The sequence below is a fragment of the Lepidochelys kempii genome, chromosome 3 (assembly GCF_965140265.1).
Source record: "Lepidochelys kempii isolate rLepKem1 chromosome 3, rLepKem1.hap2, whole genome shotgun sequence".
In the NCBI taxonomy this organism is placed as follows: domain Eukaryota; kingdom Metazoa; phylum Chordata; order Testudines; family Cheloniidae; genus Lepidochelys; species Lepidochelys kempii.
This window is the reverse complement of record NC_133258.1, coordinates 196,066,320-196,092,076: the sequence shown is the minus strand read 5'-3', so window position 1 is coordinate 196,092,076 and position 25,757 is coordinate 196,066,320. Positions and strand designations below refer to the sequence as shown.

The 25,757-nt window shown below is 39.3% G+C and overlaps 1 protein-coding gene across 6 annotated transcripts in view; it reads left to right on the top strand.

Annotated features, from left to right (window-relative positions):
* The window catches only part of EHBP1 (EH domain binding protein 1), a 321,365-nt gene that overhangs the window by 73,982 nt on the left and 221,626 nt on the right, over positions 1–25,757 (top strand). For all 6 annotated transcript variants that reach the window (XM_073339536.1, XM_073339541.1, XM_073339540.1 and 3 more), the window contains exon 5: positions 11,529–11,582. In XM_073339536.1, the coding sequence (XP_073195637.1) occupies positions 11,529–11,582 (54 nt within the window). The remainder of the gene's footprint in view (positions 1–11,528; positions 11,583–25,757) is intronic.

Below are 25,757 nucleotides of genomic sequence, written 5' to 3'. Positions count from 1 at the left end.
GGAAGAAGTATTGTGAAATTTACCTTTGTGATTTGTAATGCTTTCATAGAACAGGAAATGCTTTTTGGCTTATGTATCACCTTAGAAGTTCTTTTTTAGGGTCACTATGCAATACAGGTTTAACTTATTTTAAATCACTTGCAAATATATATATATAGAGTGTGTGTGTGTGTATATATATATATATATAATGAGAAATATTCAGTGTCATGTAAGTCACATGCAGAAAAGCTATATGAATATACTATTTGTGAAGAACTGTGAAGGTTTAAGCCACAGTATCACTTTTCCTAGGTTTAAGAACCAAAATAATACTTTGGTGGAAAAATTACTCTTTCTTTCTGGCTAGGAATAGACTTCATTCCTATAGTGGTGGTGGTTTGTTTTTTGGTTTTTTTTGGGGGGGGGGGCAGCAGTACATATGGTTTATCATACAGATATAGGGTCTCAGGCCTTGTCTACACTACCAAGTTTTGTCGCCAAAAATTGCTTTTTGGCAACAAAACAGCAAGAGTGTACACACTATAATGGAACTTTTGTAGCAAAAAATGCCCAGTTTTGGCAACAAAAAACTTCCACTCCTAGGAGAGACTTTTTTTGTCTTTTCCCCTCCATTTATTGTTGACAAAGAGCCAGTGTAGACACTGCTGATCGTTTTGTCGACAGAACTGGCTTCCGCCAGTATCCCACAATGCCTGCCCTGATTGCTCTGCTCAGTGTTTTGATCTCTGCTGCCCTTCAGGCATGCACCCCTCCCCTTTCAAAGCTCCGAAGTATCTGTGTGCTGCTCCATTTGGGGAACAAACAAAGAGTGAATCATTGGAATGCTCCCTTGTGCAGGGCATAACAGAACACAACAGCAGACAGACTGCTGCTGGAGGGGGAGGGGGACAGACTGCTGTGCTGCTTTGCCTTTCCTCAACACGGAGAGCTCACAGAGCTACTCATGATGCTGCTCTCGGCAGCGGAGGGGGCTGAGGGAGAAATTGGGAGAGAATCCCAAGATGTGCAGCGATCCGCTCTTCCTTCCCACAACACTGCATTGTGGGATATATACCCACAGTGCATTGCTCACCCTGTCAATGATGGTGTCCCCAATGTGGACGTGATCTGTCAGCAGAGGGAGCAAGTGTGAACGCCCTTCGGCAATTTTTGTTTTGTTGGCTTTTGGGTGTCGACATAAGTTTTGTCAGCAAAACTTGGTAATGTAGACAAGCCCTTAGAAAGGGAAAAAATTGCCTGTTCCTCATTCTTTTTCTCTCCCATCCACAAATTATTTATTTTTTTAGAATTGTTAAAGGGCACCCATCTGAGCACAGAAGTTTTAAATAGCACGAGTAACTAAGATTTGAAGGGAAGATTTTTCAAAGGCAGAAGTGGGGATGGGCAGAAGTGTTAGACACCTATCTTCCCTTTGTGTCTTTGAAAATTTCCTGTGCAGACAACCCAGAGTACAGCTCTTAACAGATGAACTTTACGCTTTGATTCAAGTGCTACCATCTGATTTCACATGCCAAACACTTACAAGCAGTTTCTACACAGCTCACTGGAAGGGAGGCTTCTGTAGTATAAGGTGATCATGTTACAATGTAGTAGTGGATGGTGTGCGCTGAGAGTAGGCGTAAGGTGGCCTACATTAGACTTAAGCTTGACTTAAAAAAATTGAATTGGGAGGTGTTTTAGAGCTCTACATTGGTATTTTAAATTTAAGATGATTCAGTAAGTTGCAGTCAGTTAGGATCTTCTGAATTCAGGAGGTAAGTCAGGAGGAGAAGTGTGAAGTAGCCTCATGGCAAAGACAGCAGGATGACTGTGAATATGTGTGTGTGAGTAATCTATAGCTGTTGGCTGCTTCTGAAGCTAAAGCCTATAAAGTTAATTTTTAAAATTGAACGATGCTGGGGGAAATACATTTGTTGCTCTCATCACCTCAGTTCCTTTTTGCCTCTCCATTGCATGTATTGGGTACAAGGGTTCTCTGTTTTTATTAGGCAGTGCACCAGCTAACAACGGTGCACGCATCTGGGAACTCATTGCCTAATAAAAAAGGAGTATCCCTCTCATTTAAGTCTTTTAAATTCTTCTTAGGCCATTTTCTCCTTAGCAGAAAGACTCAATTTGCTGATGAAACTGTGGCTTTAGATAAACAATGTCCCAAGCAAGAGAAAAGGAGTACTTGTGGCACCTTAGAGACTATATTTGAGCATAAGCTTTCATGAGCTACAGCTCACTTCATCGGATGCATTCAGTCAAGCAAGAGACTAGTTTGTGTTCACAAAGCCTTCTCTTCCTCGTACCCTTTGTATACCCCATGATGTAGAGTTGTGTTTATAAATTGACAGATACATGCACCTTCTGAGCATGCTCCCGTACTGTAATAGTCCATTTAACTGGTTTATTTTATTTTGGTTTGAATTCATCTGTCTCCTACCCTTCAGAGTGGAAAATATGGTGATGCCAATAGCCCGTATTAACTATATATAGTGTAAGTTGAAACCATTCTTTAGGCTGATATATAGTGTTGCACAGAATAATGGTATTATGGCAAGGACACCATCAAGCTACAGTACTTTTGGCACCCTCACATCTCTTCATGGTAAATAATCCTAGTAGGTGTGCTTCAGCAGCACCCAGAAAGGTTCATAATGGGAGAAAGCTTCACTTAGAGACAAGAAAATCCCTTTCTCCTCACACCCTTTTCACTTTGAAGAAGGATGTGTGCCGAATATAGGGAGAAAACCGAAACCTGCTTTCGGATTCTTGTAGGGCCAAGTGGAATTTTAATTATGGGATTGTTTCATAATCAGTCATAATTTAAACCAGTTTTTACAGTTATTATCTTAATATGAGCTGTTATTAACAGTTGTACAGTCATGTTTTGCTTGATTCTTAAATACTCATAGTATGAGCAAACAGTGCTTATCATAAAACTTAAGTTTATAAGCACTGTCATTTATTGGTGTGCTTTTTTCCACCTTCATTAATTGTGATATAATATTTAAATACTGAGGAGTAACAGAATGTCTTTAATAGTTTTATATTTATTGTTAGACTGTAAAGTAATAGCGAGAGCCCTTCAGTGTTTAATTTAGGCCACCTTTTAAAATTTCCTAGCCTCTTTCTCCCCCTCATGTCAGACCCAAATGCAGATTTTGAAAAGTATATGTTAACTATAATTAAACAAAATGCAATAATCTAATCTGTATAATGATGCCCCACAGCAGGATATGTATACTGGAGTTATTTACTAATGCCTTCACTGCTTTACAATACGTGTTCAAAGCACTGTACAAGCCTTAACTAATTAACTCTACCAGCAACCTTATGAGGTAGATATTCTCCCTTTTTACAGATGGGGAAACCAAACAAAGAGGTTATGCGACTTTCCAACAGAAACGCAGCCAGTGGTAGAGCTGGAGTTAGAGTACTAATGCCTTTTCCCCAAACTTGTGTTTATTCCTCTAACCGTCAATTCAGCGGTCCATCCATGTTCACCAAAGGACTTAAGCTCATGTTTAACTTAAAGCATGTTTTGAAGTCCCACTGGAATTTAAAGTGAAGCATGTGCTAAATTAAGAGCTTTGCTGAATAGGTATGCACATGCTCAGATTATTTTCTGAATTAGAGGCCCTAGATCCCAATTCTTTCAAAACTGGTACAGGCTTTACGTCCACACTAAAGTTGTACCAAGTTAACTCGAGCTATTAAAACCTTATTTGCTTAAATCAGTGCAACCCTCTTATGTGGACTCTCTTAAATAGGTTTATATCACTTTAGATTAAGTCGGTAAGCTAAATCAATGTAAGGCACTCTTAAACAACACCCACACAGGGGTTGCACCAAAATTAAATCAATTTCTAAACTGATTTAGTTAAATTGGTACAATGCATGTGTGAAGAGAAGGTCAGAGTGCTGCTTCAAGTGCATGTAACAGTATCCAAGCACCACATCTAGGGTGAAAATATGAGTTTTTATTTTATAAAACTAAGGTAGAGTGATTCCATGTGAATACTAAAACAAAGATGTGTATTAATGCTTTGCATGAAGAGTTTGGTCTGTTACTTCAGAATGGTAAAAATGTTGAAGTTTGCCATGGAACAATAATTATCCACCAGACTCTCCTGATTGTGAGAGCTCTGGAAAAAGAGGATACATTTCTTTTAGGTACATAGGAGTAAGTCACGAACTGTAATATTAAGAATTCACAGTGACATGTACACACTGGCCAAAAGTATGTTTGTTTTTAAAGTGTCTAAAGCTCATGTTGCTGCTTGAAGAGAATTAGCAGTAGCAACTTCATCTGAAGGCTGTAGCTCAGAGAACTTTAATTCAGTAGCTCCCTTTTTAACTTAGTCCCGAAATACTGTGTGTGTCAGAAATACTGTGTGAAAGTCCCTGAAATGCAAGGAACCATTACTGCCAGGTAAGGAACAAGACGGGATAGAATAGGGAGAGGCACATGCTGCACGAGAAAGTAAAGTTTGGAGAGAACCATTCATACAAAGCAGCAATGAAACAAGTACCCACAACATTACCAGTCAAACCAAGCTTTTTATAGGGGCTTCAATAAGTATTTCCCCAAGGAAGACTTCCCTTCAGTCTGCTACCACTTATTTAATGTGATTCTCTGGTAGAGGTTAAGGTTTGCACTTTAAATGCCGAATGTATTTGTATCAGTTTAGAAGAGAACAGTGGCTTGTCTTGACACAGTGGTGGATCTTCAGTGGTAGAGAAAAAGGCAGTCTAGACCTCATAGTGTGTAAGTTGTAAGACCCGTAAAGTGAAGACTTGACAAGTGCGCTTGACTACTGTGATCAGTAAGGTTTTCTGGGTTTGTGGGGGGCTAATGCCATAAATGTCTGCAAAATATAACCTTTTAAAAATATTTTTTCTGATCCATATAATTGAGAAGAAAACAAGCTGAATGTGACCTGAGTCTAAACCAGTGCAGTGCTGTCTCCTAAATCTGCAGATGAACAACTCCAGTGCCTCTGATGCAGCTGAAAGCTTTCCCAGAACTCTGCAGAATGAAAACTGTGACGGGTTTTCTAGGCTATTAATGAGATCTCTTCCTTGTAAGCAGCAGTAAAACTGACAAGTTTTGGGACAGTTTTTAAATCTTCTGCAGCTTAGAAAAGCTATGTATAAATGCAGAAGCAGAAGGAGGACCCAAGGTTGGAGACTGGTATGGAGTAGCATAATTGAACACTCAGGGCAAAATTAAGCCGCCTTAAGTTACATTGACATACAGCCACCGCAGTAATTAAATTGGCTTTGTGTGTTCACACTATGTTCTTTCTGTCAGTGGTGCATGGCCTCACCAGGTGTGCTTGCGCCAATTTAACTGTCAGTGTGGGGCATTGTGGGGCACTGACAGCTGGAGCTCGGCCTCCAGTGCAGGGTTTGGGCTCTCAGCCTTAGAGGGAAGTGCTCAGGCTGTCAGATTCCAGGGACTGACAGCCAGAAGAGTCTGAAAGGCAGCAACAGGCAATGTAAGAGTCTACACTGACACTGTATCAAACTAATTACATCAACCTAAGCACTACGCCTCTCGCAGAGGTGGTGGTGTTATGTCAGTGTAGTGGGCAACTTACATCAGCGGAAGCTACATTTTAGTGTAGACCCTCCAGAGTTAGGTCGACTAGTAGTATAGACCAGGCCACACCCTCCAACAGTTCAAGTGAAAGGGAGTAAGAAAGGATGTGCTGAGGTGACTGATACATTTGACAAACCTCACTCAACTCGAAATGGCTGTTGGTTGGGGAAGTTGCTGCCCAGCTATTCTCTCGCCGTTTCCTCCTACCATTGCAAATATGGAAATTACTTCGAAGACCTACAGAATTTAATGGAGACTGCTAGCCTTTCTCTGGGCTTTTGGAATCCTCCCATTGATTCTATATCAGGGATCTAATTCTCTGTTAAATTCTGTGTTGAATGAGGTGAGCTCTGAGCAACAGAGTGCAGAGTGAGAAATCTGCTATATTAGAATCTACTGCTGCAGTTCCCCTTTCTCTTGCTCAGGAGGGCTGTAGCTTCCATGACAGTTGGAAACAGGGGCACTGGAACAGGGCGGGCAGGAGATTTCCTGAGCCTGTCACCTAGCACTGCCAGGGACTGTTCTGTCAGAAAGGCTGGTGTATCACAGACTCTAATGACCCTGTGAGGAGACAACAGTTACGCTTCTGAACTACTAGCCAAAGCCGAGAAAGATGGTGTCCCAAAGCAGGGTTCTTGGGCTGAACTCTTGTAGGAATCCTATCCTTTCCCCAGCAAGTTGCGGGGAGGCTTGGCTTCTCATGTGCATATTGCTCTTGGACGTTGGGTGGCTTCTTTCATAGTAGCCCTCTGGCTATTAGGTATCTAGAAAGTTTTTTGAGATTTATGTGTAATGGAGTTAGTGGAGGGTGGAGATAAGGGTGTGGTTGGTAGCAGTGTGATAAGGTGAGGAGAGAGAGATGAGATAAATTAGAAAAGAGAAGTGGGGGAGACAAGGTTATCTCTTGAGGTTAACCTCAGAGTGCTGATTTTTACATTTATAAAATAAGTTCTTGTAAAGGAAGAAGAGCAATTTACAGAAGCTTAAGTGAAATTTGACAGTCTTTCAGTCCATTTATCTAAGGGCTCGTAATTCCCATTTCAAGATGAAACCGTAATAAATACTGGGCAAAGAATGTAATTGTTTGCATTTAGTTTTGTTTAAAACTAAAAAGTCAACTAAACTAAAAACCTGTGTAGTGTAGACTTATGTGCTGGGGCTAGGGTGAACAGGGTTTGGGCTTAGAGGGACGTTAAGGCAGGTTAATGTCAACTTTACTTGTGTGCCTCTGTTTTTCAAGATTTAAGCATCATTTGCCATTGAGTGTGTATGGAATTTATTCCCCTTAGACAACTTTTGCTGTATTTATTCATTATGTGTGTCCTGTTGAGACACACTGGTATAGTTAAGGTGAGCCAGAGTTTTACAGGTTGCTATGGGCATTTGAGCCCACCTGCTGGATTTTACAGGAAAAACTGCTCTTCCAACACCACATTTTGAATCAACTGTATCACAACCCGGTTACAAACAGGTGATAAGTTGTAGTGTGCTTTCTGGGTCCTTCACAAGTAGGGAAGGAATATATGCATTGTGGTATGTCTGCCGGATGGGCTTCAGTAGACTAAAAATTTTAGATGTTACTATACATGGGCTAAAGTGATTTTTTTTTCTTTATAACTATTATTTAGCCAGGTTTTTTTTCAATCTGGGTAAAGCATACCCCCTTCACTGAGGACTCCTTACATACTAGATTTGAAGCGCCAAAATTCAACCACTTGAGTTTTGTGGGAGGGCAATAGTTGGGGAGTGAGGAGAAGAAGTAAGATTTTATTTTGAAAGCGGGGGTTGGGGGGGAGATTTTTTTTTTTCTGCCAGTGTAAATCCAAAACAGATGAAAGGATTTGCTCAACTTTAAACATGTCACCATTTAGCAGAGAGCAAGCATTGAAAATGTCAGCCCCAAAGGGGAACATGTCAGAGCGTGTGGAAATGAGAATGAAATGGAAACTGTATTATAACCATAAATGTAGAGGTACCTATTGATGACTACTACAACAAAGTTATTGAGTAAGTAGGAAGTGACAATACATATGCTTCAGTGGAATTCTAAATAAATCGTTATAGCAACAAGAATGAAGCAAGAGTAGTTTGCTATCTCATCAGAACCCTGAGGTGTATGTGCAGAGCTGTCCCTTGAGAATGGTGAATCTGGGTGTCCGCTCCGGGCCCCACGCTTCCCCAGTCCCAGAAGTGAAAGGTCGGTCCTGGAAGTGATGGATTCGTCACTTCTGCCCCGGGCCCTGCACCCCCCTAGGGACGGGCCTGTGAATAGATTTATTCAGAGTTTTCCATATTTGAGGGATATTAAAGATTAGCAACACATATTTTTAATTAAAACACATACATAAAGTTTGTAATCTGCTTTAAAGAGGAAATGTACAGCATGTGTGCTAAATATGAATCCTTTTAATGATGTATTGTTATGCCTTCTGGCATTTTTATTTTTGTAAGACTTTGTTAGAGAAATACAAAAAAGGAAAACTGTAGTTTGATTTTAACTGTTTGACTTGGGTCATTTTATTTTTTAAAATGCATTTTTTATTAATTATATGAAAAAGTACTTACATCATACTTTAACAGCATGTGAGAACTGTGCACCTAAATGAATAAGTAACCTTTGCAATATAAAACTGTACTGCATCCATATCCATAAGATATCAGAAATACACTAGCAAAAGGCCTGATTCTGTAAACATTACAGGTTTGATCTAGCATCAGTTGAAGTCAATGGAAAGGCTTCAGTTTCCTTCAAAGGGCCTTCGATGAAATCCTACATGAACAAAAATATTGTTGATTTTGGTTGCAAGATTGTTCCCTGATTTTATAAGTGGTAGAGGTATAAGCTCTCACAGAAAATAACCTCCCTCCCCACCCACCCGCAGAAAAGCTAGACAAAATATTAAAGATATTAGTCACTTATTTTATCAGGCAGTAGGATATTAAAACATAGAATGATTAATGCTCTCTTTATGAAGCTTCCATACTATATTAAAGAGCATTTTTTAAAAACAAGGTAATAACCCTAGGTTAAATCATTAAAATGACAAGTATTAGCAGCTGGATGGTGGAAAATGGTTTATGTGCTATTGATATGAGGTATAGTAAGTCAGCCAAGTCATCGTACAATTTCATTAATTTTGTTTATGTACAGTAGTCCTACAAAGTTAATTAAAATGATGAACATGTTATTATGTGATCTTATAATTACAAGTACCTTAATTTCAGCATGGGGCTATCCAGAGATATACCTTCTGTGTGTATCTTAAATCGTTATAACTTATGGCTAATAGTTCTTTCTTTTTTTAACTTAATTAAAGTCATATTGGATGGTTTGTAGCTAGTTGCTGGCAACATTTGTTTTGACTTTTTGTACTCTAAATGCACCTCACAGTAACTGATGTCATATATATTTTAAAACACACATTTTACTGCTATGACCTTTGTAGCCATTAAATATAGCCCCATTACAACAGTTAGCAAACAATCAGACTGATGAAGAACAATGCATCCGATGAAGTGAGCTGTAGCTCACGAAAGCTTATGCTCAAATAAATTTGTTAGTCTCTAATGTGCCACAAGTACTCCTTTTCTTTTTGCGGATACAGACTAACACAGCTGCTACTCTGAAACTCATCTAGCTAAGGTGCCAAGAACTCTTCAGGAAATTGAGCCCAACCTGCTGGATTTTTCAGGAAGGACTGCTCTTCAACTGTCTCCATAGCATAGTATAGTATTTATAATGTGTGTAATATGACACTTCTAGAGAAACACTATCACAATGGAGGAATCACAATCACTATATAACTACACAGTCACTATCACAAAAGAGAGGAATTATTTAACAGAGTAAGTATTCTGACTTCTTGATGTGGAAATCGCTAAGTATTCCTTTTCAGCAGTTATTTGTAAGCTAGTTATTTACAAGGTCATTAATTATATTCATTTTAGAGAGATGCCTCGTCAAGGGATCCTCCAATCCATTTGTAAGGAAGATAACATACTGTTGCACAGTGCTTCCTTAATGATTCTGTATTGACCTGGAACAAAATGAAAAATTAAGAAAAGCATGGATGGTTAGGAAGAGAGTAGTTCAAAGTGAGTTGAGAAGGAAGGATAATACAGTCTTGTAGCATGCTTGAAAGAAAAGAGGTGGTATGGATTAGGGTAAAGAAAGAAGCAAAACCTCTGTTCAGTTTTATACTTCAATTTACAGTGATAGAATAAATTTGTTTAATAGATTAAAATTGTAGAAGGGATTCAGATAAAAGAAACAAAATGATTAAAGGGCTGAGGGACTGAATTTATGCATAACATGGTCAAATGATGACTATGGGGATATGTCATCCATCTACAAGTATTTGAAAGAGGTAAACACTAAGGTGGCAAAGGAAGAATTGAATGGTTCAAGGGCTATAAGTAGGGATAATAGGATGAAATTGAGGAATGGAAAAAGTCTGAATATCAGGGAAAAATCCTAAAACTGGGTTCTGTTAGTATGAGAAACAATCTCCCAAGGGAAATGGTATAATTTTGCTGTGTTAGAGATATTTAAAACTAGATTGGACAAAGTACCGCAATAGAAAACTTCTGTGGGAAAATCCTGCATTATTGTTGGAAAGGGCATGAACTCAATCACTTAATGTTTTCCTCAGATCTTAGTTTCTAATAACTTTAATGTATATTAGATCACTGTGTTGAGGTGGACATATCTTATTACCAGGGATCCTAGAAATCCATTTGCCACTGAAAAATGCGGAATTTGTGTTTTTACAGAGAGTCTTTAGTTTTACATTTTGTGAAAACATAAAAACACATTAACTATTAACTAAATTTTACTGAAGTACCAAAGTCACTTATTCAGTATGCTCAGCCTCCCCCTCTTGCGGTTGATTTTTGAATGTGCTTTAAATTTACAGTGGAACACCATTTATCTGATCTAATTGGAACTGGAGCCAGATTGGATAATCAAAAATTGGGATAATCAAGGAGAATTGGCAAAGAGCCATCTCTTATTTTAAGATTGGAGGAAGGGTGGCTGATAGCTCAAGCCCCAGCCGCCCAGTGCTGACAGCCTGAGCCCCATCACTGTCAGCCCCAGGAGGCTGGCGGGTCAGTTAATACGGAGAGCCAGATAATGGAAGCTTGAATAAATGGGGTTCTACTGCATCTCAGAAAAACATGCATTCAACTGATACCTACATATATTGTAGCTAGGAAAACTAAACTTCTGCATTTCATTTTAATCACAGAAAAACACATATTTAAATTTTTTATGGAAGAATTTTGTTTTTTTAATCATGGAAAACTAGAATCCCTGCTCATTTCCTCACATTACTGTCTAGCATAGAAGCCCATCATGCATCTTTCTGTGGGGGGTAAAAGTGGTCTTACTCCCTGAACAAGAGTTGGCTGAAAAAGGAAGTCATTCTCAAGCAGGATGGGTGTTGGTGTAACTTATGGCGACATGAGAGATTCTACCTGAAGAGTTGCGTTATGTTTCCTGATCACACTGATGGTCCTTAGGCATGTGAAGATGAGGATAGGGACTTGACTTCTGCTGTACAAAAGCTACATGTTTGATCTAGACAGGAGCTTAGCTTCTGCCTCCGTTCTCTGCAAGATGTGGGACTATGGTGTAGTTATCAAGAGGGAAGGGGTTTTATAAATTAAATTGAAAAATTGATGAACCTCAGTGAAGGGTGGTAGAATTGTAGGCTCTGTTCTGAATACGTCTCTTGCTTGTACCAGTCCACAGCCAGTGAAAGTTTTATGGAGGTATTACGTACTGAAAGCTGTGTGTTGGCTAAAATATTTTTTCTGTGCCTCATCTCCGTCAAATAAGGAAACCTAAATAAATAAGTGGCAATGGTGAGTCAGTTGCAGTTTCTTATATCTGGGTAATTTTTAGATTTTTTTTTTTCTTTTTTTCCAGGATCCCCATGCTGAGGAATTTGAAGACAAAGAGTGGACATTTGTCATAGAGAATGTAAGTCAGAACATAGTCATGTTTTTCCTTTTATGTGTGTGACACTTAATGATTTTGAAGGTTCATATGACTCGTATTAAGACTATTGAAAAAGGAGTGGGTTAAGTTTGAGCTGTTAAAACCAAAACTAAAACGTTAAACCGCAATAACAACAATAAAATTGCCTCATTAAAATAACTGCTCTATATGTCTGTATTGAAATCCAGTTGGGATGCAAAAATATTTTGCAATGTAGGGAAGCAATTTAAGCTAACATCAGAATCCTTCTTGCTTTAATTTCATGAACATTGGAGGGAACATGTGTGTTAAGAGCGGGATACTAAACTTGGAGTTCTTGAATTGCATTTGGCACTTCATGGTCTCACGTGCAGCTTTTTTCCTTTTTATGATGATAATAGCTAACGCTTATAAAGTGCTGTTCATCTGTAGGATTCCAAAATTCTTTGCAAGGGAGGTCAATATCATTATCCCCATTTTACAGATGGTGAAACTGAGACAGAGGGAGGAAAAGTGACTGGCCCAGGGTCACTCAGCAGGCCATCGATGGAGCTAGGATTTGAACCTAGTTGTCCTGGATTCCAGTCCAGTGCCCTCTTCACTAGATCATACTGTGCTTGTCTTGTGTGTTTAAAAAAAGATGACTACCTCTTCAGGTTGACCTCTGTGTATCCCCTTTATTGAGACAAAAGCGATGTGCTTTCAGAACTCTCTTGGAAAAGTTGATGAATATTTTGCATAAGTGAAAATGCACAAGATGGAAGGCAGGAATAGGGAGATCATACGAAAGTTAAGAAAAAAGCCCTCAAAATATTGAGAGACTTGTGATAAAAATCGCCAAAATTGGCAACATTGCACAATATGGCCAGCAGAACTTGTAGGATAAGTGATGGTGCATTCATATTTATGTATTTATAATATAAGGAAAGAACCAAACTTAATCCTACAAATTCAACTTGGATTCTGAGAGTTAACAGAAAAAATTACCTTTTTCTTGTAAACTGAACATACTTGATGGAGAAATTGCAAGACAAACATGGTATTCCACAATACCATTGATAGTCACTTTTTAGAGCAGATTCGCACTTTAATTATTTGACTAGTGCAGAATTGTTCAGATACATCCAGTGGAAACACAGGGGTGTTCTGGGTTGCTTAATAGTACCATCAAAGTAGAATCCATCTGTTGTGCTGCTTAATATGCCAAATATTCTAATGTTCCATTGATTTAAATATCATGTTAAAAGCAGAAAGCAGTTTGTCTAGGAAAGGGCCATCAGCAAAGTAGTTCATTTATACTCTTGGTTTTTAAATGTCAAGTTTCTATTTTCATTTATAAGAATTACTAAATAGGATGTAGCTTAGTTGTTGTTTATCACTTAGTTCATTTTAGTTAAGGGAAGTCTCCAGCTCCCCTTTTCAAGAGTTCTCCAGAGCTAAGCAAAGTACTCTGGAAGCAACAATGCACTGTACATCCCTTCAGTCTACCCTTCTGGGTATGCTGTATTTGGGTTCCTGTGGCCTTTGTGTAAGTTCTCTTTCAAAGATTACCATGGACACTTGATGCACTGTTGGCAGGACTCCACCTCTTTTTCCTTTTACACAGGGAAAGATCTTGTAGTCATGTGCTCTAACATGATATGTGGAAATATCCTGAGGAATGAGTAGCACATGTGAGTGCTTAGGGTCTCTGCAGTCTTGTTTTGACTTGGCAATTCCCAATTTAGCCTTATTTCCACCACCACAACCCCTGGTAGTGACACTGAAAGGGGAAGTCATGCTAGAGTCAATATTCCTCTCCCCTCAGTATCTTGCAGCTTGACTGTCATTGGGACAGCCCTGAGATTATATATGTATGGATTATGCAGACTTTTCCAAAAACGGTATTGAGGCAGGTATCTCTTTCATTCAACATCTGAGTGAAGTGCCAAAACAGGACACTGGAGTTCCTATGTGACCTTGGGCAAGTCATTTAGCTACTCTTTGCCTCAGAACCCCATCTGTAAAATGGGGACAAATAGTACTTCCCTATACCTCACTGGGGTGATGTGAGGCTAAATACATTAAAGATTGTGAGGTGCTCAAATATTACAGTAATGGACACAATACATGTATCCAAGATAAATACTTTTTAGTCAAAACTATCTATCAATGTATTAAGAGGCACAAAGCAAGGAGGCAGAGAGCCTATGCTAAATCTATTCATCACCAGCTTCTCCCTCTTAGGAGCCAGTTCTCTATAGGTTTGTGAGATCTAAAATTTCAAAGGTGAACTTCTTTCACCTTATGCACCAAACTCAGTGCCCTCAGACTCCTTTAGTCTTCGTGCTCTGCTTTTTATCCAACTCCAAGCTCAGCGATAATACTAAATATTATACAGAAAGAGGCCTTAAGTTCATTTAAAAAATAAACTGCAAACCACAAGCTGCTTTCACAAAGAGCTGTCTTGGAAATAGTCAAATAGAATATGGCTGTGCTGCTTTCTTTATTATATACACCCATCTGCTTGGTAATGTTCAGCCTTCCATGAAACATGCTTGATGTGAGGAGCTAGTCTGGAATCAAAAGTTGCATTTTCACCAATCTCCTGAGTTATCCAGTCCCCCAGTTCTGTCTTAATAGCTGGTTTTTGTAAAAGGTGATTGAGAGCTGCACAGCAACTTTACATCTCAGGTATACTTTTGAGATAGACTTGAAAGCTATAGGTAAAGCCAAAAAACCTGATCTGCTAATATACTTGAGAAGTTGGAAAAAACCTTTTTTAAGGGGAATAGCACCACTCAGTGGTGAACAAAGAAATGTATGTCTGTCTGTTTGAGAAACTAACCGTTCTATTACCTTGGACTGATGCTTGCTTACACTTCAGAATAATCAGTTCTATAGAACACCCAATTGTTGAATATATTTTTAAAATCTCTCAACTCCCTGGAAAAGAGACTTTTGTATCCTTTAACCTTTGGACTACTATCACTGGAAGTAGTCATAACTTTACATGTTTTTAAAAAGGGAACATCCTTGTCATTGAATCTATGGAGGAAAGATTATTGCTGGTAATATTGGGACACTTTAGTGCCCTCGAATGTCCTGTGTTTTTATGCAGCTTGCTCCTGTGCCCTCAAATTCTGCAGGACTCTTCTTCTTGATATTTAGCAGTGCCACCAAAGAGTGATAGCAAAGCCCAGAATGATTTTGGGCTTGGAAGTTCTTTCATTAACCAAAGAATCTACATCATCCTAGTATAACAACTCTTTTTAGCTCTAGGTTTTGAGCCAGAACATTATTCAGACCAGCTAAAATACAGTAACAAAGAATTGTTTTTGCAGTACTCAGAATGGCAGTTCCACTGTGCCCAATATGCCAGATCACGCGCATTTGGCTTAAATTTGTAGCATCAGGTCTCAGTTGGTTAAGAGTAACAACTTGATTCAAAATTATTCCGGGTTCAGAATGTCTTAATTAGCAGTGGGTGTGGCATGTGTGTAACATCGCCCATTGATTCCCATAATTTCACTGTAAATAAATGTCATAAACTTTTAAGTTAACATCTATGATTCTATGCTTTATCTGATCCGTCTCCCTGTTCAGAGCTGGATTTTTCCCTACAGCACTTTTTAATGCTTTGCCTGCTCTAGTTTTAAAGTGCCCTCAACAAAGGGAATTTCACCATTTCTTTTGGGTAACGATTCCACAGATTAATCCATCCCACTGTCAGCAACTTTTTCTTAATATTTCAACTTAAATTTTCATTTTCTCAGTTTCTTCCCACTCCCTGATGTTTATTTTCTTTGTATATTTATAGATGTCTCTATTGTCCCCAATTCCACCTTGTTTTAGCTGCGCTATGAATATTTTGCTATCTGCATTTTTCCCCATCAGACAGATTTTCCCATCTCTTCATTTTGATAGTCTTTGCATGTTGGAGAGTGAGAATGCCATAGCTAGCAATTAGATCTGTACCATACTCTTCAAGGGTAATGGGGTTTCAAGCAATTAAGGATTAATAATTGGTCTATTTTACCGACTCAGTTCAGTGAGCAATATCTTCCTTCATTGCAAAACTAACTCAGAGTGATACTTTCTCTAACAGATGATCATCCCTTCCCTCATTTCTATAGTGCAGTTTGAACAGGTACTGTATTTTGCTCTGCTGGCCCTCTTTCCCTTCGTGATCTAAGTCTGGGCCTCCAAAGTTAATTGTTCAAGAGATGACTTTGGTTGAGCACTTCCTCGGGGAGAGGATCAAGAAGAGACTTTCCAGTAGAAAATATAAGTAACGGGGGAGATAAGACTATTAAAAACATAATTAGTATCTCATAGTTTAAACTGTGTTCTGAATTTCAGAACTCCTCTCCATCTAAGTGAGAGAACAGTGCATAATTATCCAAGAGCACTTTTGTCTCTAGGATACTTTCAGCACTTAGAAAAATTTTAAGTAGTGCATGATCTGGCCTGTGTTCATGCACAACTGAGCTTCCTCATAACATGGGCCTTTATTTAAAACTCCCTAGAAGACACAATTGTAGAAATGTAGTGAGTGTTAAATAAAGGCCAGTTATGTAGGGAAAGTGCAACAGCACTTAAGTACAAGATGTATTGAATGCTATTTGTAAATTTTCTGGTTGAAGGAAAGAGAAAGGGATGGGGGAGTGGGGAGAAGCTGGGAGGCAGAAGTACAAATGGCATTTGTAGTAGTTGCTAAAAGAAACCTCTAAAGCAAATTGGTCCCAGCATTTTGAAAACTTTCACTCACCCCACCTGCAAGCATGAAGATGGAGAGCCTCCTGTTTGAAATAAATGTAATTCAAACAATGTAAAAAAAAACCCTTATTTTCCCTTCCTAATATGTGCAGAATAATTTCTCTTCCTGTAAACATAACGAGGAAGAAAGGCTGGACTTCCCTCTGAGAGAAGGTCATCCATTGCATCAAGTTCTGTCATGGTTTTATGATACAGATAAATGGCTATTACTAGAATCTCTGTCTGTCAAACTCATGTTGTTTCTGGCTTAATCCTGCTCAACTAAATCCTTTATGATGGTTTCAGATCTTGATGAAGCTCTGGTTTCTCTGCAAGCTAGTAAATATGAAGATCCAAAGCCAAGTCTCGTTAATGTTTTCCAGGATTCATAGTAGGCTCCTCTGTTTCCTGTATTTTGTATCCATTTCTCTGTTCTGTTTGATATAGGTCCTTATACCATGTTTATCACCATACTATCTAAATGCTTTTCAAATAGGGCAGTAGTTACAGCACTGTTTCTCTAAATCACGAAAGTGGTCATAGCTGCATCATTGACATTGACCTTATTCCTTTTTTTATGCAACCGACTTATAGATTCCAAAACTAGAAGGAACCATTGTGATCATCCAGTGTGATCTCCTGTATGACACTGGCCATAGAACTTCCCAGAAATAATTCCTAGAGCAGATCTTTTAGAAAAACATCCAATCTTGACTTTAAAATGGTCAGTGATACAGAATCCACCACAACTCTTGATAAATTGTTCCAGTGGTTAATTATCTTCTTTGTTAAAATTGTACACTTATTTCCAGTCCCAATTTGTCTAGTTTTAACTTCCAACTATTCGATTGTGTTATACTTTCTCTGGTAAATTGAACAGCCCATTCATTATTAAATATTTGTTCCCCATGTTGGTTCTTATAGGCTGTAATCAGATCACTCCTTAACCTTCTCTTTGCTAAGCTAAGTAGATTGAGCTCCTTGCGTCTGTCGCTATAAGGCAAGTTTTCTAATTCATTAATCATTCTTGGGACTCTTCACTGAACCCTCTTTAGTTTTTCAACATCCTACTTGAATTGTGGACATCAGAACTGGACATAGTACTCCAGCAGTGGTCATACCAGTGCCAAATACAGAGGTAAAAAAACCTCTCTGCTCCTACTCAAGATTCCCATTGATGCATCTGAGGATCGCATTGGCCTTTTTGGCCACAGTGACATACTGGAAGCTCATTTTCAGCTGATTATCCACCAAGACCCTCAAATAATTTTTAGGGTCCCTGCTTCCCAGGATGCAATCTCTTATCCTGTAGGTATGGCCTACATTCTTTGTTCTTAGACATGTATATTTACATATACTTGTATTAAAACACACATTGTTTGCTTGCACCCAGTTTACCAAGTGATCCAAAGCATTCTATATTAGTGACTTGTCGTCTTCATTATTTACTAAAACATCCAATTTTTGTGTCATCTGCAAACTTTATCAGCAATTTTATGTTTTCCTGCAGGTCATTAACAGTTTGTTAAATAGCACAAGGCCAAGACTTATTAGAGCTGCATCTTTGCCATATGCAGAAAGAGCAGTGCTTCAGACTTTCCACCTTTCAACCGCTGGTCCTACAGGTGAATGAGAAGTGCTTTGTTTCTTACTTCTCTATCCTTCACTTGAAGGTGATTTAAGACAGGATTATGAAGAAAAAACTGTCTTTCCCTTGAATAGCATGAAAGAATAATCATTGACATGTAGATACAGTCCTCAAGTGCAGACTCTTGACGGAGGACCCGTTCCTGGAAGGGACCGTGCTCTGTATGCTGCTATGCCCACACAAAGCTGCATTGACACTGGGGATCCATACAAGTGCAGCACTGCATCTACAAAAGGTCACCTGTGGGATTGAAACTGAACTGTTACTATGTTCTAATAGTGAGATACTGTGCTGGATCCTTTGCATATTTATCTTCTACACTGATTTTTCTGATGTTCAGGGTTGTCCTTTCAGAACAATTGGGTATGCTGTTTTAGTCTTTTTGAAGGTTACGAGAAGAAAGCATCATGAAGGAGACAACTCTACTGAATCCATTCCAAATTCTCCTTATCAGAGATGCCAGCCTTCTACATTGAGAGTGGTTTATAATTAGACCTCAGAAGTGTATCTTTTTTTATAAGATACACCCATGTTGCCGGATGTGTTTACGTACCTTAACAAGCAAGATTATTTTTAAAAATTTCTTCAGAAAACTATATCCTGTCAATTCACTGGGCTGAAGAAGATTGTCTTGCTAAAAGCTTGTAATATTCTACAGCAGATAAATATTGAGGTTGACTGATTTAAGCTGAAAAGTAAGGTAGGGCTCTCTTCTCTTTTGTTGTATATTGGGCTCATATAAATTGAACCCAAACAAGTGTTATGGGTCATGTCAATGGAGACTTATGTCCCCTAGGGTAAGACACTAAAGGGGTAGAGTGTATAAGTAGTAAATCAAGTGACACAAACAAATTAATTTCTGTTCCAACCCCATGTACAGTAGTTATGAACCATTAAAGGCTGAAATGTGGGACAAAACTTCAAAATGAGGGGAACATGAAAATAATACTGCAGGAAGTATTGCACTGTTGTTTCCAAAGTTTCTGGGGAGAAATCACACAAGATAGAACCAAAACCAGTGAGACCTAGGTTGAAATCCTGGTCCCTTTTGAAGTCAGTACAAGTTTTGCCATTGAATTCATTGGAGCCAGAATTTCAATCCTGGTGTTTAGTTCCCCTCTCAATTACATTGGTTTTACACTGATGTTGCTACTCTGAATTCAGTGGAATTATTCTTGATTTATACGAGAATCAAACCCAGGGTCTGGATGTCAGCAGACCTCTTCATCTGGCTAATTCTAGTACTAGATGTTTTGAAACAAATACCAATTCAGCACAGTAACTTGAAACTCCTAGCACTTTTAGCTTGCTTTGCAAAAAAGAACTGGACTATCTGATAAGGTGATCACTTACTTCCTGATCAGTCACTGATCAGTTATTATAGAATCGTGGGTATCTCTTCTAGTGTATTTTTCAAGCATGTAGGATGTAATTTAAATTGACTATTTGATTTATTAAAAAAGTTACATTGTTTTGTATTTTTTTCATGAAATAATGTTTGGCTTAAAATGAGAGAGAACCACGTTAGCCTCTTTCAGAATTAAATGCATGCATTAAATACTCTAGAATAGGAAGCTCATAGTTCAGACATGCTTTCCTGGTCCTTTAATTCCCCTGTCAGATTCTGCTGTATGTGATTATGTGAGCTGTGACTGGCTGGCTGTGTAAATTAGGCTGGGTATTCTCGTCTGTATATAGCTAGGAATTAAATGCTGTTTTGTCAGCCATCTCATTCTTTTTCTGCTTTAAATTTAATAGAAAATGAGAAAAGTTGTTTTTCCTTTTGCTTACATTAAATATTTAGCACTTTGTTCTAGTTCAGAAATTTTTGAGATTAGGTTTTTGGAGCAAAACTCTTAGCAGTCCTTGTCTTGATTGGCTGATCGGTTTCTGAAGGGAAGGGTAGGAAAAATTCCTGAGTTTTGCAGTGATTGGGTCTGATCCTGCATTCGTTACACATCCTCTCAGCTCTGCTTGTACACACTGAGTGAAATGCTGGCTGAATTGCAGTCAGTAGCAAAACTCCCATTGACTACAACAGAACCAAGATTTCACCCATTGTATTTAGTGGGTGTGTTGGATGTGCAAGAAATGCAGGATTGCACACCGTATTTGTGGATGTTTTTCCTTCTGAATGTTAGAACACATGAACATGAGACACTGGCAGTACTGGCCTGAGCTAGTCATAGTGTGGGCAAATGCTGTGTAAGCTTTTCTAGACAACTTCATTTAAATTCTGACCTGCAGCAACCCTTATTCCTGAGCAAAGCCTGCCAGCCGTGACAAATTGTGCTAAATTATGTAGTACTATAACTTAATCTGCAGTGGATGTTTTACTTGTGACAAAACAAATATGAATCCAGGTGTCCTGAAATAAGACATCCTCTACTGCTCTAGAAATTCATATTAAATCATTTATTAAAGTGACACTATAAGGTTAAAAAAACCAACATTTCTGACCTTAATAAAAGTTTTGATAAATCAATTTGAAAGAACGTTTAAAACCTAATTTAGATTTTACCATTTATGCTGTTAACATTATACTCATTTTGGGCAATTAAAAAAGCTTAGTCAGGAAATCTTTAAATTCAGTCCATCTCTTTTCTATTGTACTTTTGAAAAATATTCATTAAACATCTGTTAATCTGAATCTTTTCCCAAAAAAGGAAACATTGGGCCCAAACTATCCTATAAATGATGAGAATTGTTTCTGATGCAATGTTAATGACCATGCACAGTAACATTTTATTTTATAATTATCTCTATAAACTGAATCAAATATTTTAATCAAGGGGCTTTTTTTTTTTAAACTAGGTGACCTTGCTGGTGGGGGATGAAATACTACATTCATTGTGTTAAAACATCTCAGTTTTAAAATAAGAAAGTGGTAGAAAGTATCTTATTTTGTGATACTTCTACTACAATTATATTAAAGAGTTTCATAGATGAAAGATGGAAAAGGGAGAATGCTGGGAGTTGAATATAATGGCCTAGTTATTACACTCTAGTTTTTATAAGCTCAGTAAATGCTGTAAACAATAACACTTACAATGGAATGAGTTTGATGACACATAATTTATATGGTTATTATTGATTCACAGTAGTAAAGCACAATCTGTTTTCTAAATTGCTGGAACGATTTTGTTTAGTTTTTTTCGTCTTACTTCCTGCTAGTTACCTTCTAATATCTTTCCTATAGCGGAGAGTGTCCTGTGTGAGACAGCTGACCAGAGCGGATATCAGATTCTTTACCAGCTGGAGGGAGGAAGCTGATAAATAAGGCAGTCAGCTCTGGAAACAAACCCCTAATACTACATTAGGCATGTTTAAAACCAGCAGTATGTGTTTCAGCAATTCTTAGCATATGTTTATTCATAGAAAATCAGCAGTAAAATATACTTGCCAGTGCATACAAGAGACTGAGTCTACATGAGGTCTTTTCGTTTTCAAACATCAAATAGCAGAACAGCGTCTTGGTAATCGTTTTACAGTGGGATTCTAATCTCACTCCAGATGTAAACTGAGCTGACCAACTTGTCTTTTAATATAAAAGTATTTGTTTGCAGCATGTTCAAGTGCCCTGTTTGTGTGCAGGCGTACACCCACCCACCCCCGCGCGCGCACACACAGTGTGTTCTCTTGATACGGTGCAAATTCTTCTATTTAAAATGCTGCTCATTGACATAACATTGTGTTATACAGATCTCCTTTTTGACCCTGGAGGACAGTGACCATTCAGCAAATACCACTATCATGGAAAGGGTATAATGCAAGACACTCAGTATAAGAGAAAAGAAGAAGACAAAATTGCCAACATCATTTAATGAAAAATATTTTTGACACAAGTTGCCTCCTCAGGCAGACAGCTTGGGAGTCCAGTTAATGTGCTGATGGGTCTGAGATAATACTTGTACAATTGCATTTGAACAGTATGCAAAAATGTGTCTCTAAAAGCAAACCCTCAGAATATCCATTATTATGTAAAATTGTAATTCTGCGTTAAGTAATTGGATGTGGGTATAGTTGTCAATAACGAGAACATCATGCAGTGCATATTATCAAAACGATGTGATCACCAGTAACGTGCTGGCCAGCTGACCTAAGGGTTGTGGTTTACACATGCTTTTAGAGATACCATGTGGCAAGGTGGTAGAGCTGAGTGATTGTTTTCAGCCTCTTAGAGTAGGTTGCTAGCCATCTTGCTACTTTCAATTATGTGACAGTTGCATCAATTTTAGAAGGAACTGAAGCAATTGGTCTTCATAAGATATTTGATACCATTAAATTTGGCTCCACTCCATTTAATTTTCTATTTGTTTTCCAGTGTAGTCTTCATTTTAAAGGAGTACTACTTTCTCAAATGATTTTTATATGTAATTCATAACTCTTGCCTTCTCCCCTTTCATTGTTTTCTAATCTCATAGGGCTTTGAAAATAAAATTTCTCAGACTGTATTATCTCTTTATGTTTTGAATGGTAGCAATATAAGTAAGTCTTTAGCTACATGCGGGAAAGAGCTAGGCCATTCTGGAGCATAGAAATAGGGGGTGTCTGGTAAAAAGGTGGTGAAGTCTGTTAATTGGTATAGGGTTGGGGAGCAGCAGCTGAAAGAGAACAGGGGGCAAGTCCTGAACAGTATATTACTCATTCTCAGTGCTCTGCACTGAGATACTGAAAATGATGTGTCCACCATGTTCTAAGGTTAAATCATTTGTCTGCACTCAATGATATGGTAACAATGCGTTTCCCAGCTGTTTGAAAAGCAGTGTTTAATGAGACACCCACCGGGATTAACTCAGTCTATTTTTGCCAAAGAAACATTTAAAAATAACCCACCAACCCAGAACCAAATGCCTTAGAAGCAAAAGAAGCCATTATCTTTTCTACCATTGCTTTCCAAAATGTGGGCATCAGAATTGGCTCTTTTTAAAATAAATTCAATGGAGTAAATCAACAGATCACAGCATCAAGTACCAGACAGTACTTTCTGCTCAAATCAAGCAGAAGACAAAACAAAATGGAAAGCTTTAAAACAACTAGAATATGGAATCCTGAGCATGTTTTCTTGTGTTCAGATGTACTCAGATTTGTCATGTTTAAGCACTGACACGGAGGCTAAATGCCAGGCCTTTTTTGACTCATCAGAAGGTAGGTGTAGTGACATTTGCAATGAGAAGTAAATCCTGAGTGCTGTCTGAGCCACCGACTGCTGAATCTCAGCTCTTTGTGAGATATGCAGAATTCTGACTCTCCTGGAGGAGTGTTTTACAGGGTGAAGCTCTGATTGATCTCTAGGGTCTAGCATCAGAATGACCTCATTGTACCTGAAGTGGTCGGAGCTGTTGTCTGGCTTGTAGGGAAAAGTGTTTGATCCCTTTAAGAGCCAGAGAGCGACTAGCTGCAGCAGCTTCCGACCACGTCAGTGTGGGGATGCAAACCCTTCCCTCCCCAAGTGACTGGAAGAGAGGGGGAGTACAGTAACTCCTCACTTAACATTGTAGTTATGTTCCTGAAAAATGCGACTTTAAGCGAAATGATGTTAAGCGAATCCAATTTCCCCATAAGAATTAATGTAAATAGGGGGGGTTATGTACCAGGGAAATGTTTCTCACCAAACAAAAGACTCTCTCTCTCTCTCTCTCTCTCTCTCTCTCTCTCTCTCTCTCTCTCTCTCTCTCCCCTGTGTATACACACACACACACAATATAAGTTTTAAACAAACAATTTAACACTGTTCACAGCTATGATGATTGTGAAGCTTGGTTGAGGTGGTGAAGTCCGATATTTCCCAGGGAATGCCTTACTGCTAAATGATGAACTAGTACTCGGCTGAGCCCTCAAGGGTTAACACGTTGTTAATGTAGCCTCACACTCTGCAAGGCAGCACAAATGGAAGGAGGGGAGACAGCATGGCAGACAGAGACACACACCCTGTGTGTGGGGGAGAGAGAGAGAGATGCGCATTACCCCTTTAAGTACTCTGACCCCACTCTAAGTACATTGCCTTTTTAAGTAGATCAGCAAGTTGAGACAGCAGCCACTGCAAGCAAGCTCCCGCCATCCTAAGCCCTGTCATGTTGCACACCCCCCCCCCCCACTCTATGGAGATGGGGTAAGCAGGGGGCAGGGGGACACCCTGACATTAGCGGCTCTCACCCCCACCCCCCCCCGGACGTACAGCAAGCAGGAGGCTCCAGGGAGCAGCTCCAAGGCAGAGGGCAGGAGCAGCACACGCCTGTGGGGGGTGGGACAGCTGAACTGCCGGCAATTGGTAGCCTGCTGGGTGGCTGCTGCACAGGGAACTTTGGGGGGGAGGGGGCTGCCGGCCCACCCTGGTTCCAAGCCCCCACCAGCTCGCTCCAACGGACCGCTCTTCCTGCAAGCAATGGACAAAGCAGGCAGCTGCCAAACAACGTTATAAGGGAGCATTGCACAACTTTAAACGAGCATGTTTCCTAATTGATCAGCAACGTAACAATGAAACAACGTTAATCGGGATGACTTTAAGTGAGGGGTTACTGTACTTTGATCTACACCAGTGCAGGAAACACGTCTTTTACCTGGACTAGGCAGAGCAGGGCCTATGGAAGTAGTTAAATACCAGGTTTTGTCATGATGTGGCGTGGGCACTGTTAGTTGCTCCTTTCTTAGTGGGGCTGGGAAGGAATTTTTTCCCTCACCACCATATTGGCCAATGTGAGGTGTATGTGGTGGGGGGCATGTTTCACCTTTCCCACAGAGAGTTTGGGGCTTATGTGGAGCAGACATGAAACAGGTTAGGCTATGAGGTTGCAACTCATTATGCAAGCACAGGGTGGATGTCCAGTGCATGCGCTCCATAGAGAAGCGATATGGTGATCAGATCAAATGGATTGGTAAGGGATTTAAAGGAAGTATTCTTTAAAGGAGCTGAAACAAGGGAGGTTCGAGGGTCCTATGACTGGTATGGTAGGGGTCTAACCCTTTAATCTAATGCCTGCTTTAATCTTCATTTGAGGTGGGAGATGGCGAGATCCCAGAAGTGGTTTGGCTGGGGACCAGGATGGGTAAAGGGGGCAGTCCCCCGTTGGGTGTACATAACTGATTATGGAATTACCTGCATTGTACCCTTTTATTTGCTGGGTACTCTGACATTTAGAAATTAAATTGCAGCCTAATTAAACCACATCCAATTTCTCCTGTCCTCCTGGCACAGGTGGACAACTGCAGCTTGGCTAGAAATTATTGCTAGAGTAGGTAGGAAAAACTTTTTGAAAAATGGTGCTTCTACTAGGGTCTGACCTGCCTGGATACACAGTTCCCTTTCTGCGGTCAGCCCAACTAAAGGAATGAGACTGTTCCACTATGAAATGCATGAAGGCCTGTTGGCAGCTTCCCAGCAGTTGAGACCAGCTTTTCACTGCTGCAGTTACAGGGGCGTTTATTTCAAGCAGCTTGAGAAGTGTAGAGGCAGAGCTGTGACTGAGGAAAAGCATCAGGCAGTTCCAGTCCTGCAAAAAGCACAGTAATTGCAAAAGATGTCCCCTTCTACCTGCCCCCCCCCTTTAAAAAAAACCCTCAAAGGTCGCTAGAAATCGCTTTTAAATCTCAGAGCTGAAGAAGCAACTTTGGAGCTGCACTGAGTACTTCAGAACGTGTTAGAAGGGATCTGTAATGTATATTCTATCAGGGATCTCTTAATGACCCCTGACAGATGGCAGGCTAAAATAGCCAGGTAAGATGGATATATAGTTTAAAGACCTTTGTTCTGTTCACATCCCCCAATCCTCTGTGGGGAAAAATGTATTAGATTT